This window comes from Gymnoscopelus braueri, assembly GCF_963280865.1.
Source record: "Gymnoscopelus braueri genome assembly, chromosome: 4".
NCBI classification, from domain to species: domain Eukaryota; kingdom Metazoa; phylum Chordata; class Actinopteri; order Myctophiformes; family Myctophidae; genus Gymnoscopelus; species Gymnoscopelus braueri.
Window position 1 is genome coordinate 53,715,127 of NC_137605.1, and position 16,784 is coordinate 53,731,910.

The 16,784-nt window shown below is 42.1% G+C and overlaps 1 protein-coding gene across 1 annotated transcript in view; it reads right to left on the bottom strand.

The window, feature by feature from the left end:
* Positions 1-349: 349 nt before the first annotated feature.
* The window catches only part of LOC308084563 (death-associated protein kinase 2-like), a 22,048-nt gene continuing 5,613 nt past the window's right edge, over positions 350-16,784 (bottom strand). The window contains exons 2-12 of the mRNA XM_080427251.1: positions 14,608-14,807; positions 13,435-13,656; positions 12,440-12,578; positions 11,968-12,097; positions 5,667-5,715; positions 4,823-4,849; positions 3,930-4,082; positions 2,509-2,554; positions 1,941-2,030; positions 933-1,016; positions 350-655 (exon numbers count right to left, since the gene is read on the bottom strand). Of these exons, the coding sequence (XP_080283377.1) occupies positions 575-655; positions 933-1,016; positions 1,941-2,030; positions 2,509-2,554; positions 3,930-4,082; positions 4,823-4,849; positions 5,667-5,715; positions 11,968-12,097; positions 12,440-12,578; positions 13,435-13,656; positions 14,608-14,669 (1,083 nt within the window). The 5' untranslated portion in view covers positions 14,670-14,807 and the 3' untranslated portion in view covers positions 350-574. The remainder of the gene's footprint in view (positions 656-932; positions 1,017-1,940; positions 2,031-2,508; positions 2,555-3,929; positions 4,083-4,822; positions 4,850-5,666; positions 5,716-11,967; positions 12,098-12,439; positions 12,579-13,434; positions 13,657-14,607; positions 14,808-16,784) is intronic.

Consider the following 16,784-nt stretch of genomic DNA (forward strand, 5'->3'; position numbering starts at 1 on the left):
TTACACTGACTATTGTAAACAATCCTAAATCATCTCACATAAGTTTTAACGATTCATTACGGGCGTAATTGAATCGAAGCAAAGATTAGGGGGAAATTGATTTTGAATATTCAAAATCTTCAGAATGTACTCAAAATCTGTCACGTCAAAAACAGTGGTTCTCAACCACTGGTTCGGGGAACCACCAGAGGGGTCACCAGATGCTTTCGACAGGGTCAAAAAGGAAAAAAAAACTTTAAAGCAGTGGTTCTGAAACTTTTTTTAATTTCAAGGACCATTTTGCCACGGACCGCCATAACTCTGACAGCGTACAAATGGAACCAAATGGACCTGTAAGGGTCCATTTGGTTCCATTTGTACAGGTCCATTTGGTTCCATTTGTACGTTGTCAGAGTTACAGACCTGCAAGTGTCCAATTGGTTCCCAACTATCAATCATTTTGCTGGGGACCCCCTGTAACCACCTCAAGGACCCTCGAGAACCTAAATAATACAGTCCCTGTAGCCACTAGTAGGGATACCAGTGGCTTGCAGTCCATGGTTTGGAGAACTCTGAGTCCACCTGGTGGTCGTCATTAGGAACTGCTGCTGAGCCTTCTGCGAATCAAAGAGGCCGGCTTGGTGTCTGTGTCCTCCTGATCACTCTCGCACTGTCTCTACACACGCACGCGCACGCACGCACGCACACACACACACACACACACACACACACACACACACACACACACACACACACACACACACACACACACACACACACACACACACACACACACACACACACACACACACACACACACACACACACACACACACACACACACACACACACACACACACACAGTACGGTTGGTAGACAGGACGTGCTGTACATGTTGTGGTTGCTTGTATGAAGTGTGAGAACATTGAGTAGCTTTAGTGTGGGTCTCATACCAGTTCCTGGTCCTCTGCTCTGCTCTTACACCGCAGCTGGAGACGATTCAGTCGGTTACAGACCCGCACCAGGTTGTAAGACATCTGCACACACATTTGAAATATTTATTTATGTCTAACTTAAACAGAGGTGCAAGAATGCCGTGTACAAAGGACATAAACACTGCCAGTGCAGTCAGACAATAGGAAAACAGCCAGTTACAAAGTGCATATAAGGCAGAACATTGTTACATACAATAATGTTGGCATACTTGTCACATGGATAAAGGAAACAACGCCTCCTCCAAATTGAGCGGCTTCCTATAATAGCTGATACTGTCTGAGCAGTACCTTGCTAACTGTATGGCCCTCTTTTTGGAGAGGCCGGCCATTTGAAGGCCCCTCACAACCAACTTGTGCACGCATGCACACGCACACACACACACACACACACACACACACACACACACACACACACACACACACACACACACACACACACACACACACACACACACACACACACACACACACACACAGGAATGACATGTCTTGGTGTGATTACATCTTATATTGTAATATGCTGTATTTATGACTGATCTCAATCTCAAACAATATGCTGTGTTTATGACAGATCTCCTATCCGAATCCTACTGATTCCTACGATTCAGTCCCTGTGGAATTGGCCAGGAAGAATCATCAATTAACCACTTCAACCCCAGCATCCTTGTTGTGGGGAAGGCTTTCGCAGAAAATAGCATAACGACAAGCTTACAACGTGTCGCACTGCGACGTCGATCTGCTATTTTCAGTGAAAGCCTTCCCCACAATAACAGAAAACAGAGAGGGACTCCGGCCAACCATATGGGGTTTAAGTGGTTAAAATACATACAATATTCAAATGCAATGAAAGGTTTGTGTATGGAAGTGCCATGTGTTTTACCCTAACCCTCATGGTGAACCCAACAACCATGATGCTAGGATTATGAATTCAGAGTTACTGAGTTAGGATATAACTTAAAAGCTCACCTTCCATTTCCTCTTGGCATTGAACTTCTTAAAGTTCTTCATGTTGATGGATGACCTGCTCCTATTAGCTGCCTGTTTACGAGTCAACGGCTGGAAGACAGACAGAGGCACGTTAGTCCAAAACGTGTTACAGAACTCACATTCTCTGTATTGTTTTAACCCATTAAGACCGGGAACGCATACGTGTAATTTTCTATTTCTTTGGCTATTAAAAAATAGCAGATATACAAGCTCAGAGCGCGGCACCGAGTGCCGCGCTATGAGCTTGCAGATCTGCTATTTTTGAAAAAGAAACGTGTATAAAAAATGTATATATTTCACAAATGTTCGCTTTAAAAAATATAAATTCAAAGATTTGCATACATTTTCACGAAAAAAATAAAAGCAGATCCACAAGCTCGAGCTTGTATATCTGCTATTTTTGATTAGCCAAAGAAATCTAAAATGACAGAGATGCGTTACTGGTCTTAATGGGTTTAACATCAGTTTATAACAGCACAGTTAATGCTAGTTATGAGTTTGTTTGTTTTTTACAACTTTATTTTTGTTAATGAGTTATTAACAGTACCTTGATCCAGGGGTGAAGGAGACATTCTTCAGCTGTCATTCTGTCTCTGTATAAAACACAGAGCAGTATTTATATAAAGGCATACTTGTGTGTTTAAGTCAGTGGTTCCCAAACTTTTTACCTAAAGACCTCCCCCCAAAAAGATTACATTTGCCCAAGACCCAAACTAGTGAAAATAGCAGATCTACAAGCTCACAACGCGTCGCAAAGCTATTTTCACTACTTTTAAATTTATTTATGGAAATGATTAGATTTTCTTCAATTTATTTATAAAATACTTTTGACAAATTGATGAAAAGTTGTGATTTATTTTGTTTCAACTTTTAAAAATATTTTGAAATAATACTTTTTTTTTTAATGTAGGAAACAGATTTTTTTTTGACATTTACTCGCTACCCATAAAAATCGGTCCATGACCCAAAGATGGGTCCCAACCCACTGTTTGGAAAACAGTGGTCTAAGTGTTGTCCTGTTCCGTGTGTAAAGCAGCTTGTTACTGGAAGTGTCAAACTTCCCTCTTTAAAGCTGAAAATAAGCAATATTTTAATAACATCTAGTCAAATGACCCCCTGTAATGTTAATGTATGGAGATTAACATTACATGGGGTCTGCAATGCTGAAACCCAAAACGGTTTCAGCATTGCAGACTAATAGGCTACTCGACTGTATAAATGTACCAGCTACAGTAATTGCAGAGGCTCACTGGAAACAAAGAACAGCCTGGGAATTTAAATTACAGTGGCCTTCAGAAGTATTATGTTTAAACATAAAATATAATAAAGTAGCAAAAGCACATCAATGAGCTGATCAGTCAGTAAATACAAACTAAAGGGCCCCAACATAGTCTATTGGACCAGACCCCTACCATCTGTTTAGCAAACAATATATATAGTAGTGCAGGGGTCTTCAACGTTTTTAGGCCAAGGACCCCCTAGCTAAGACAGTGACGAAGCAGGGACCCCCTCTATATTGTATAAAATTGTGCTTCAGATTAAACCTTTTTTGTTTACTTGGTCTGCTCTTTTTTTCCCTCTACACCTATACCTCTTTGCCAAAAATAGCAGATCTACAAGCTCACAACGCCTCGCGCTAGATCTGCTATTTTTGGCTAAAGTTCACCTCAGAAAAGGGATGGGGGTTCAAGTGGTAAAAGGTTCCTATCACACAAAGATTTGGCGGACCCCCTGTAGTAACTCTGAGGACCCCCTAGGGGTCCCGGACCCTCTGTTGAAGACCCCTGTAGCAGTGTGTACTGTACAATAATAAAAAGGAGAAGTATGACTAAGTTACACAGAAGGTGTAAATTTCATCATCGACTTTGTGTGTTTCTAACACACTGTGTTAGAAACGGTTAGAAATGGCTTATTTCAGCTTTAAATAATGGTTTATGAAAAGTTGATATGTAGTGTGTTGATTATTACAGAGGTTCCTTGAGCAGTAGTTTCTCTATGAAGTCTTTGGCCATGGCACTGGTGTCCCCGAAATATTCTTCATCAAACTCATACTGCATGGCAACAATATTCCTGAGTGTCTCGTCATCACTGGAGCCTTGGAACGGTGAGATTCCACTCAGACTACAAAACAGACAGAGGGACAAGGCTGAAAATGCAGTACCATACCATAACGGCTGCTTGTTAGCTATAGCAAGCAGTATAATGCACAATGGAATGCGTTAGAATGGATCGGTTAACAGGACAATACCCAGCATGATGAGTGGGGCCAAACAAAGCAGGTACTTACTGGCCCCACCCAAACCCCACCCACCCCCCGGGGCCTTACCCTAACCTTAACCACACCAAACCCAAGCCTAAACGTAACCATAACCTAAGTAAAATCAATTAATGAAACAACAAACTATAATGCCTAAATTCAACCATATGGCTGATTGCACAAATCATTATGGGTACTACTATCATCAAAATCTATCCAGTGTAAATGCTAGTGATCCATAAAGGTTGTTAGATAGCTAGCCGTATGATCCTTGAGGTTAAATGTAGAGCATTTACATTTACATTAGCATCATTTAGCTTGTAATGGGTGTAACCATATAAAGCTGTTAGTACATTATAACCACCAACAGTAGAATCTACCACATCTGGTACACAAAGAGTGTGTGAAAAGTGGAACTGAGACACATGTAGATTTACAATAATAAAACCATGAAGGAAGTAAGCTGTGTGACCATTTTATGTGTTCTCATTTTTGGACACACATTTTGAGCGCCTTTTATTTTATGTTTTAATTGAAGGGATTTCAGTACACTGAACGGTAGATAATATTAGCAGTGGCTCACAGCCTAGGCTTGAATACTCACAGTATGTATGTTATAACACCAATACTCCTGTAACAAACAGAAGAACATTCATATGAAAGACTGCATCGACACAAACAATCCGATAACTCACAATGACAACACACCTGAATATGTAGTGGAGACTGTTATGATGTCAATATGAACTGGAATATAAAGGCTACTGGAGCTGGTTACGTATGCAAGGGATATAATAATCAATGGGGAGCAAGTCATTATCGAGAAATAAACCCTGACAGGGGGAAATGTGACTATGTCAATGTGAATATTTCTGTTTTATGACGTTTGATTGTGTATTCATGTCCACTTCAGAGGTCAGATCTATTTCATATGGTAGCAGTTGAAACATGCAGGGTGAACAGACAGGCAGACAACAGCACGTCCACCAGTGTTGATTTTGACAGCAAATTTCTTTTAGATTATAGTCGACTAAATCTACAGTTGATTTAGTTGACTAAAAAAAATATTTTGGCGGCCCTTGGTGGCGTCGTAATGGCTGATTTTACACTTGGTTGGATGCTGAAAATAGCAGATCTACAAGCTCACAACGCGTCGCACTGCGACGCGTTGTGAGCTTGTAGATCTGCTATTTTCAGAGCGCAACACCCAAGCGCAACCAAACACAAAATAAGTCTTTTAGTTCTACTGGATATCTTCTCCACTAGACCCTCACTAACATTTTAGTCTAGTTTTTATTTGTTGACAAAATTGTCAATATGTTTAGTCTTAGTTTTAGTCATCATAGCTTAGTTTTTATTTGGTTTTTATTTAGTTTTCGTCAGTATTAAAAGGTAGTCGACCAACATTTTTCGTCATAGTTTTAGTCGACGAAATCAACACTGCTTACCACATATCTGCTGCTGAGCTCAGTGTTTCGTAGTTTATAACCTCTGGAGCTAGAAGAGAGAGAGGGAGGGGGGCATGTTAGATATCGTTCACATAATTATCTTCTTTTTTCTGCTTTCAAAGTGAGAATAGATATAGAGCGTGGTTCTCAAGTCAAGTCTTTCATGTCAAGGTCGCCCAAACTAATATGTAGTTGGCTCTGGACGCCCATTTGGAAATATTTTGTGCCAGGGAGCCCATAAAAGATGTGTAGTTAAAATGTTTAAAAAATATTACACTTTTATAAAAATAAAAAGAATCTAGATTTCTTTGAAAATAGCAGATCTACAAGCTCACTTGGCTTGTAGATTGGCTACAGGTATTTCAAATAGCCTATGTACTGTATTTAGGGTTAAAGTGGGTAAATTGATTCTAATGCTGGGGACCCCCTGGAACCCCCTCACAGACCCCTGGGGGTCCCCGGACCCCACTTTGAGGAACACTGATATATAAAGATGAGAGATAGACAGGTGAACACATAATGGCATAGGAATCAAGTTCATGTGTTCTGCCACATGGTTTGACATTTGACAACTGCTTATGTATATGACATTAATTCACATCCTTAATTTTGTGGTTTGAAAACTATGTTTAGGACAGATAGCAGTTCAGCAGAATCATACAAGGGAGAGATGGAAAGAGGAAGTTTATTTATGCAGCACTTTTCAACAACAAGGCAATTCAATGTGCTTAACATAAACATTAAGCAAAAGAAACACGTTATATCAGAACATTTGAATTCAGTAACAATAAAGATGGAGAAGTTTTACCATATTTTAACACCCATCTCCATATTAGGAAACACCTATGTAGGACAAATAGCAAAAAACATAATATAAAGGAAATTTGAATACAGTTTTAAAAAAAAAGTAGTAAGAATTAAATAGAAACTAATAGAGTAAAATGACATTGCAAAATAATAAGTAAAGAAATCTCAATGAAATGAATGAACAGTGAACATGGAAAGACTGCTTTCATCTTTTATGCCCCGGACAAATGGAACAACTCAAGGACTCTCTGAAACTGGATGAATTGGTCTCTATAGAGACGATGGAACCGGAAAATAGCCGCCACTTCTATGCCCTATAATGGTAGAGCCGGACGTCAAGAAGTAGGGCAGGGGTGGGGGGGGGTACATTTTGTTCCAACACTGACCAGCTCTTCCAGTGAATTCCAAGAGAGGGGGGGGGGGTAGGTAGGGGAGAGGTTGAGTTTAGAGGAGACTGATGAGGATTGGGTTTGAAGGGATGACTCATGTTTAGAGCTCTCTCTCTCTAAGGTTTGTTAAGGAGGAAATCATGTGGCTTTGTTTTGGCTTCTCGTGTCCTGTCCTCTTGGTAGAGGGGGGAGATGTAGGGAGCAAAGCATGTTAAGGTAAACAAGAGGTAAACAATCTTATGCCTAACTTGTTGAGGTTTAAGTCCATCTGCCTTAACCCATTAAGACAGGGAACGCATCTGCTATTCAAAAATAGCAGATATACAAGCTCGTAGCGCGGCTACATGCTTGTAGATCAGCTACAAGCATGATATGTGACAATTTGTTCAAATCTTTGAATATTTATATTTTTAAAGCAAACATTTGTAACTCAAATCTTTGCTTCTAGGGGTCCCTGGAACGACATATTTTGAGATGGTCGGGTCCGCGGTTAAATACATATCATTTTGTCCGCCTTTGATATGAAAAATTTGAGAACCGCTGATGTAGCAACATAGGTTTTTTTCAAAAAACTGTTAGGATTTAGAAGATTTGTTTTGTAGAATCGGCCTCAGGTCTTAATGGGTTAAAGAGATGTCTGTGGTCCCATTAAAAAAAAAAGAAAAAGAAACATAGTCTATAAAATGCACTGAATTGTCTGGTACATGCAGCTGACAGCCGTTTGCTCAGTGCAGTGCAATCTGTTGAATCTCTCAGCTCCTCTTCTAGTAGGCGGTAGTAGGCCCCCACTGATGTAACACGTCGACATTCAAAGGGCCGAGTGTGTTATATAAAGCAGTGAAGTGCCTTTTCAGACTAATTGTTTGTCCAAGTCATTATTCCCCACGATGGCTTTCACCGTTGGACGTGCATTCTTTCACTCGCGTCAGAGACCTTTATCAATGTCTCATGGTTCTTACGTCTATCACAGCGGAGTCACACAACAATTGAATTTCAGGCTGTCGTCATACAGTAGCTTTCTCTTCTGTAGCCTTTTTTCTGTAGCCAAGAGTTATTCTTGGTTCTTCTTACCCTGCTGGGTGAAGATGAGCAGTGGTGTAAAGTAACTGTACTCAAGTACTGTACTTAAGTACAGTTATGAGGTATTTTTACTTTACTGGAGTATTTCCAATTTTCTGTACTTTTACTTCTACTCCACTACATCTCAGAGGCAAATATTGTACTTTCACTCCACTACAATTATTTGAAAACTTTAGTTACTACCGTAGTTACTTTGCAATTATCAATTATTATATTATAAAACAAACATTAACCACTTTAGCCCTATTTTATACCTAGGCTATTTGAAAATAGCCGATCTACAAGCTCACAACGCGTCGCATCACGACGCTTTGTGATCTTGTAGATCTGCTATTTTCAAACATTTTAGTACTTTTACTTTTGATACTTTAAGTACATTTTGATATCAATACTTTTGTACTTTTACTCAAGTACATTTTGAATTACAGACTTTTACTTGTAACGGAGTATTTCTATATTGCGGTATTGATACTTTTACTTAAGTAAAATATCTGAGTACTTTTTCCACCACTGAAGATGAGCCATTATCCGGGCCAAAAGACGGACATCCAGGGTCCTCCTGCAGCAGTGGAGTAAACCAGTTCTCCGGCTGCAAACTCCTCTCTGTTGGGGAGGTTTTGTTTTTAGTTCTCCCTTTGGCAGTCGTCCATTGTTGATGTGGGGGTTGAAAGGCGCTATGTCGGGGTGGACAGCACTGGCCAGTCGCTTGCATCCCAAATCTCAGGCCTGTTACTCGCCCTCTCATTTCACTGGGGGATGAATTACTTTAAAGGAGCATTTCACCCCTGGAAGAAACTGCAATCACTCAATGGTAATAGTATTTGTAGTAGATAACAGTAGCACAATTTAAAATTTGCACCCTATGGCCAGAAAAATAATGAAATCTGTGTGTTTGACTAGGGTTTGACTGGACTGCTGCATTACTACAATGACCATACTACTTTGGTGCACTGCCCCTCCTTGTGAGGAGGGGAGGTTGCATGTGGGTGTGATCTCCAACAACAACATACAAACAGCATGCCAGTGTTGCCATGTCTGCTTATTATAAGCGGCTTCTTTCTAAAATGTAGTTGATATTTGGGCTTGTTTCAAAATGTTTTGATTGTTGTTTAAACCAGTGGTTCTCAAACATGTTCATGTATTTTTCCACAGACCCCCATCTGAAATTATAATTTGTGCCAGGGAGCCCCTAACAAATATGTGTCAAAAATATTCCACATTTTGCACTATTTCCCCCTCAAGATTTTTTTTGTAAATAGCAGATCTACAAGCTCACAATGGGTCGCGAAGCGTTGTGAGCTTGTAGATCGGCAATTTTCAAATAGGCCTATATAATATCCCATGTCTAGGTAAAGTGCTCTTGGCCTAGTTATCTTCTTTTGGGCTTGTTTTCATAGACCTGGTTGCTTATTTCTCTCACAATATCTGGCAACACTGGAAGTTAGAAGAGCTGAAGAACGTGTACCTCGCACACGTTCATCTAGTTACATATATGTCCAAGGATTCGTTAGTGATGTCACATCACTGACAAATCCTTGGTATCTTTATGCAGTTCCACTTCCGTGTCGCATAGTAGTGACATCACTGTAGAATCCTTGGTATTGTGATCCTAGCCTTTTGCGACGGTGTTTGTTTACCAGCGCGGCCACTCCACGCTGTATTTTGTTTTTTTTTCACACTTGCGCTAATGAAACACTAAACAGGATTATTATTTCATGTCAACATTCAAGTACAACTATCAGAAGATAACTCAGGTAAAGTAATGCCTCACTCTGCAAGGGGGGTTGCCCGCTGGCCGCAGCTAATGGGAGTGGCCGAGTGAGGAATGAAGGTTGAACAAAGTGTTACGGACACTTGGGGCTGTCTTTGGAGCTGGTCTGACTGAGACGCGTCGAGACAACATGTAGTGCGGAAAGGAATGAGACCAATATTTCGTGACGTAAATAACGTCACGAAATCTTCGAACATTACTAGATATCTAAAAACACAGATTATACACCAAAAAAAAAACAGGATCTGTTTCTTGAGTCCTAAACTTCATTAAAAGAAGATCTAGTTGCAAAATCTGCGAAATGTCCCTTTAAGGCTTGAGAGTTCCAGGGGAATGTGTTACCCGCTACACGGTCCTTCCTTCTGCTTCTTGGGGGTCATGTTTGTGCTAATTAGCTGTTTGTTAGCACAGTACAGGACTACTCCTGTCCACTGTTTTGAGTCCATGGTGTTCACGGTGCACAGCAATGCTACGCACACCAAAGCCCTTGTAGTGGTGCCGGTCCACAGCAGAAGGATCCAAACGATAGTCTTCAAGAGACAATAAAGCGGCCGCACACACTGGTAGCCAAAGTGCCAATATTTTATTCTGGACGCAGAGTAATGAGAACGAACGTTTTCAGCAGCTGACTGCCTTCTTCAGGGTATATATTGGTGTTGTTCCCCATACAGCAGTGGTGATGCAACTTTGATGATGGAGAGGGCCACTATATTTCCACACTCACTCCAGAGGGCCACATACTGTCGGGCAGACACCTCTTATCTCCTTATTTTAACTTTTTTCACCTCTTATCTCCTTATTTTAACTTTTTTCGTAAATTAATGCCGTACTTCGCCATTCTATGTCACACAAAAGTAGCAAAAATAGCTGATCTACAAGCTCAAAAGCGTATGGAGCTTGTAGATCTGCTATTTTTGCTATTTTTGAATTGAAATCCTGTTGATTTTTGCTAATTTTGAAATAGAATCCTGAAAAGTAAAATTTTTATTTAATTTCAAATGCATTTAGTTATACTTATGTTAACTTTATTAACTTAAATACAAATACATTGGACATAAAAAAGACTAATACTAGTCAATAAGCTACTAATATAGACTGAAGTAATTAAAGCGGGTCATGTTTGCATGTTTGGAACTGTAGCTGAAATCAATAATATATCAGTATTTCGATATTAACCTGTGGGCCGCATTAAGTGAAGGTGGGGTCCGCATGTGGACCCCGGGCCGCCAGTTGCCCATGTATGCCATATAGTATGCATCACTTAACTCCCGTTATGTGACCCTTTCGGACAACAACCCCCACCCCCCCCAACCCCCTCCAATAGGGTGTTAAGAACACCTGTCCTTATTCTCTCCCCAGGGCATGCTGGGAGAGGAAGCAAGGCCTCCGTAATCTGTCCCTAGCCTCGGGGAGAATGAGAGAGGGAGAGAGAGCTAGAGAGAAACATTCCTTCACCAGTAGATTCACACTAGCCCCCCAGTGCCTCATCCCCCTGCCTCCCATAGAGAGACAGAGAAACAGGGAAAAGATACAGGCCAACACACAGAAGTCCATTCACTTCCACATTCACTTCTATTTGGTACAGTTTGGTTTCCAGCACTGCAATTCTGTTGCAGTTTTTGGGCGTGGTCTATGTGGAGATGGAAGTGGGCATCTTGATGCTAGTTTAGCTTTAGCTAAGCACCATGTACCCTGTCACTGCATGTATAGGTCTATGTTTGGTAGGCCTTGCTCACGTATTACTGGAGGTAAAATAAATATGGCAAAAGCCTACTACATCTACAAAGAAAATACATTTACAAGTATAGAGGAGCTGCTCATAGTCTCTCAAAGAAAAAAATCAAAGAAGATCAGCAGAAGAATGTAAACATAGGCAAGAACAAGCAGCGAAGCATCTGCACTGTGAGAAAGCAGGAAGTCCAGATCATTGGACTTTAGTCCAGAGCGCCTCATACAGTATTTGTCACTAAATACCTTTCACTGAGGCTCACGGATGCTATGCACGCTTGTCATCTTTAGCGAGTTAACACCCACAAACTATTTATAATGCCATGACAAGACCCGCATTCTTTGGTTTTGGTTCCTCAACATTGTAGCAGTGAAAATAACAAAATACATGTGGGCAACATGTGTGTGTGTGTGTGTGTGTGTGTGTGTGTGTGTGTGTGTGTGTGTGTGTGTGTGTGTGTGTGTGTGTGTGTGTGTGTGTGTGTGTGTGTGTGTGTGTGTGTGTGCGTGTGGACTGTTCCATTACCAATGTACTGGGGGGTTCCAGACAGACTCCTGTACTCCTCCCCTGGACTGAAGCGATGAGCCAGTCCAAAATCTATGATCTTTATGTCAGGATGAGCAACACTGCTGTCTGCCAGCATCATGTTCTCTGGCTGGAGGGAGGGAGGGATGGAGTGATGGGTGGAGGGATGGACAGCCAGACAGCCAGACAGCCAGACAGACAGACAGACAGACAGACAGACAGACAGACAGACAGACAGACAGACAGACAGACAGACAGACAGACAGACAGACAGACAGACAGACAGACAGACAGATTAAAATACTGGTGGATAAACAGGCTGTGTGTGTGTGTGTGTGTGTGTGTGTGTGTGTGTGTGTGTGTGTGTGTGTGTGTGTGTGTGTGTGTGTGTGTGTACGCAGTCTACGCACGTGCGCGCGCACGTGCGTGTTATGTGCGCAAACATACATGTATGTGTGTGTGTGTGTGTTACCTTGAGGTCAAAGTGTGCGACGTTTTTGCTATGCATGAAGGACACTCCCTTCAGCATCTGCTTTAAAAACAAGATGGCTTCTTCCTCTGACAAATTCTCCTTCTCTGCTATGAAGTCAAACAACTCCCCTCCACTGATGCTATAGAGGAGAGGAGAGGAGAGGAGAGGAGAGGAGAGGAGAGGAGAGGAGAGGAGAGGAGAGGAGAGGAGAGGAGAGGTTGATATGTGATATGTGAATATGTCAGTTAGATTATAGGAGGATTAGAGAAGATTGCAACAGTACGGAAATAACACACACACACACGCACGCACGCACGCACGCACGCGCGCACGCACGCACGCGCACACACACACACACACACACACACACACACACACACACACACACACACGCACACGCACACGCACACACGCACACGCACACGCACACAATCCGGGAACCCCTTTCTGTGTGGTTGTTGCTATGTAGAGTATTATGGCAACATACATTTATTAACATTTTTCAGAAAACTTAGGTCAGGATTTAGAAGGCGTTTTTAGAATCGGCCTCAGGTCTAAATGGGTTAATTTAGTATCAAAATCAGTTTAACCACTTTAACCCTTTTTTTAATACGGATAATTCGGATATTGAAAAATAGCCTATCTACAAACTCACAACAAGCCACGGCACGTTTTCCGCTTGTAGATTTTCTATTTTTGAGAGAAATTAGAGAAATCTTGAAACAATTTGTGAATTTTTTTTTTAACAAATTTTATCGGGATCGGTGACACAAGACATTTTCGAATGTGGGTCCACGGCTAAATACAAATCAATTTGGGGGTCCTTGACATGAAAATGTTTGAGAACCAGTGAAATAAAGAAACTTTAAATCTTGAACACACACACGCGCATGCGCTCACACACGCACACGCACACACACACACACACACACGCACACGCACACGCACACACACACATAGCACACGCACACGCACACACACACGCACACACTCACAGTTCCACAACGAGCACCACCTCTGCTCTGCTCTCGAACACGTCTCGCAGTGCGAGGATGTGAGGATGGCGTAGAGACTGCAGGATCTCCACCTCGCGCTCCACCGTCCGCCGCTCCACCCCCAGACGACTGCTGGCGCTGCGACGCAACTTCAGGAACTTCCCCGCCCACAGCACGCCCGACGAACGCTCCCGGACAGAGCGCACCTGACCATAGTGACCACTGGGAGTGGGAGGAGACAGAGAGGAGATTTATGCCTGATTTATGCTTGGCTGTGCACAAACGCTCGGGATACCAAATTTGATCCAATCAGGAGAGAGAATCCCACAGATCATTGATTTATCAGCTTAAATGTTATAGTGTTTCAATTCCAAGTCGTCTGCTCTTTTTTTGTTACTTCTTTATCCTGTATCGTGTTTGAGTTCTCTCTCCTGATTGGACAAAGTTGGTATCCCGACCTGAATTTGTATTTGTTGTTTATTAAAGTGCTTGAGACAGGGGGGATGGGGGGGGGGTATTACTGAACAACTCTAGGCCTATAAATTAACCACTTAAGCCCCATTTCAAATATAGTGAAAATAGCAGATCTACAAGCTCAAAATGCGTCGCAGCACGGTGCGTTGTGAGTTTGTAGATCTGCTATTTTCACTATTTTAGAAAATTCCTGAAAATGTCAGACAATCTCTGAAAATGTACTTATTAACTTGTGAATACTTAAGTATTTACTCGAGTATATACTTTGTCCACCACCGCTAGTAATAGTATTACTACTATTAGTTTTTGGGCGGTGAAACCGCCCCTATAAGTGAGATTTGGAAAAATGTACAAATATCGTGGGCAGTGAAACCGGCCCTGAAAGTGAGGTTTGGAAATTTGTACAATTATCCTGCGCTGTGATTGGCCAATCACAATCTATTCAGGACTGTGATTGGCCAGTGTCACATGACACATGTGCATAGCCCTATATAAGCAACCATAACTTGAAAAAAACCAAAAATTTGTTTTTTTCAAGTTATGGTTTCGTCCATCATAAAGAGTGTTTCAATAAATGTATTTATCTTTTGTACATGATTGGTTGACTCCATTCAGTATTGTGATTAGCTAGCAAGACACCGCCCACTTCACACAGGGTGTGATTTTTCCACTAGTATCAGTATTCCTACTAGCATGTACCTCCCCAGCAGATCTCCTATCTCATAGTAATCCTCCACGTTCTGGAGCTTAAACACAGACATCCTCCTCGTCTCCTCGTCTCCTCCTACTGCTCCCTCCGTTCCTGTCCTCTCCTCCTCCTCCTCCTCCTCCTTCTCCTGCCTCTTCTTCACTCCTCTCCTCCGTTCCTCTCTCCTCGTCGCCGTGACAACGCTGCAATCCTGCACACACACAACAACACAAGTAGTGGCCTATTACAACAAGTGTGTGTGTGTGTGTGTGTGTGTGTGTGTGTGTGTGTGTGTGTGCGTGCGTGTGCGTGTTTGTGTGTGTGTGTGTGTGTGTGTGTGTGTGTGTGTGTGTGTGTGTGTGTGTGTGTGTGTGTGTGTGTGTGTGTGTGTGTGTGTGTGTGTGTGTGTGGCCGTAAACATATATAGCAATGCAAAGTATTGTAAAGTAAATTATTTGTTTCAGAGGAAGGAACGGGACAGAGCCTAAACACACACACACACACACACACACACACACACACACACACACACACACACCTACATCAAACGTTTCATGTTTATTCAATACTGACACAATGATTTCTTCCCGTTTACAGTACTGTGAATGCGAGTGTGTCTGTGTTAACACTGATAAGGTGTAGCAGACACAAGACACATTCACAACACTTACATTCTACGTAGACGTGTGTGTGTGTGTGTGTGTGTGTGTGTGTGTGTGTGTGTGTGTGTGTGTGTGTGTGTGTGTGTGTGTGTGTGTGTGTGTGTGTGTGTGTGTGTGTGTGTGTGTGTGCGTGCGTGCGTGTGTGTACGTGCGTGCGTGTACAGGCATTCAGACGGACAACAAGAGAGAGAGAGAGAGAGAGAGAGAGAGAGAGAGAGAGAGAGAGAGAGAGAGATATGTGGGGGTGTTGATTTTAACCAGATGTGGAGAACATCAACATATGGCTAAAAGATGGAACCACTGTAGAGAAGTTTCTCTGGAACTAGAAAAATGCATTCAGTAGAGACTAGAGCTCCACCAGGATGCATGCCCTCCCTCCCTCCCTCCCTCCCTCCATCTTTCTGTCTGTGTGAGGTCAGAGTGGTGGAGGAGGGGAGGCAACAAAGAAAGTTTCAAATACTTGATCGTCACGTCACACATAGATATTAGGCACACGCATTTAAAATCTGTAAAGAAACCTTTAAACATTACTGTGTGTGTGTGTGTGTGTGTGTGTGTGTGTGTGTGTGTGTGTGTGTGTGTGTGTGTGTGTGTGTGTGTGTGTGTGTGTGTGTGTGTGTGTGTGTGTGTGTGTGTGTGTGTGTGTGTGTGTGCGCGCGTGCGTACACTGACATGTGTATGTAGTTATGTAGTCAATATATCTTAAAAAGAAACATAATATTTGCTCATATTTTAGTATGAACAGCTAATGTTACCTGCCTTGTTGACATGTTTAAAGCCAACGTTGTCACCGCTCTGTCTTCCCACCACTCTGAGTGGGATATGTGATGACAATGTTTTGGGGTTGTGCGTGTGTATGAAAAGGCACAGGGCAATTGGGAGGGGGGGGATATGATAAAGAATGCCGATCGTTAATGCCTCATGTCAGCTGTGTTTGAACAGGTCAACACTGGGCACACAAATCAGCCCAGGAATTCAAACGACAGCAGCCCACATGCAGTATCTGTCCAAAGTAGTTAGAGCTAAGAGCAGTCAGCCAAAGTGCATCAACCAGTTGATCAGTCAGTCTATGAAAGTACCACTCCTGTACGTGTGTTTTGCTCTCCATACAGTAGTGATATAAAATATGACTATTACTGTCACCTTTATAATAGGCATTATTTGTGATTACTTTTTGTAACTACAGTACACTAACTTAAAATGTTTTGTTAAAATGCGTTGACCAGCAGGCCATCACATGGACAACAACAATGGTAAAATAACCAACATAGCCTTGGGAAACAACAGTTCCAGAGCCATGTGGCCCATAGGCCAGGAGCCTATCTCCTGTTTCTGTAGCATGAGTCAGCGACGGGCATAAACAGCACAACACAGCACAGCACAAAACACAACAAACAGTGACTACAGTAGCCTAAGAATTCCAGCTGAGAACCCTAACAAATAATGTAAGACGGGAGGTATCCAAGGATGGCTTTTAAAGTACACCCACTGGACACGATGCTAGGGAATTACGCCCAATCTAACCC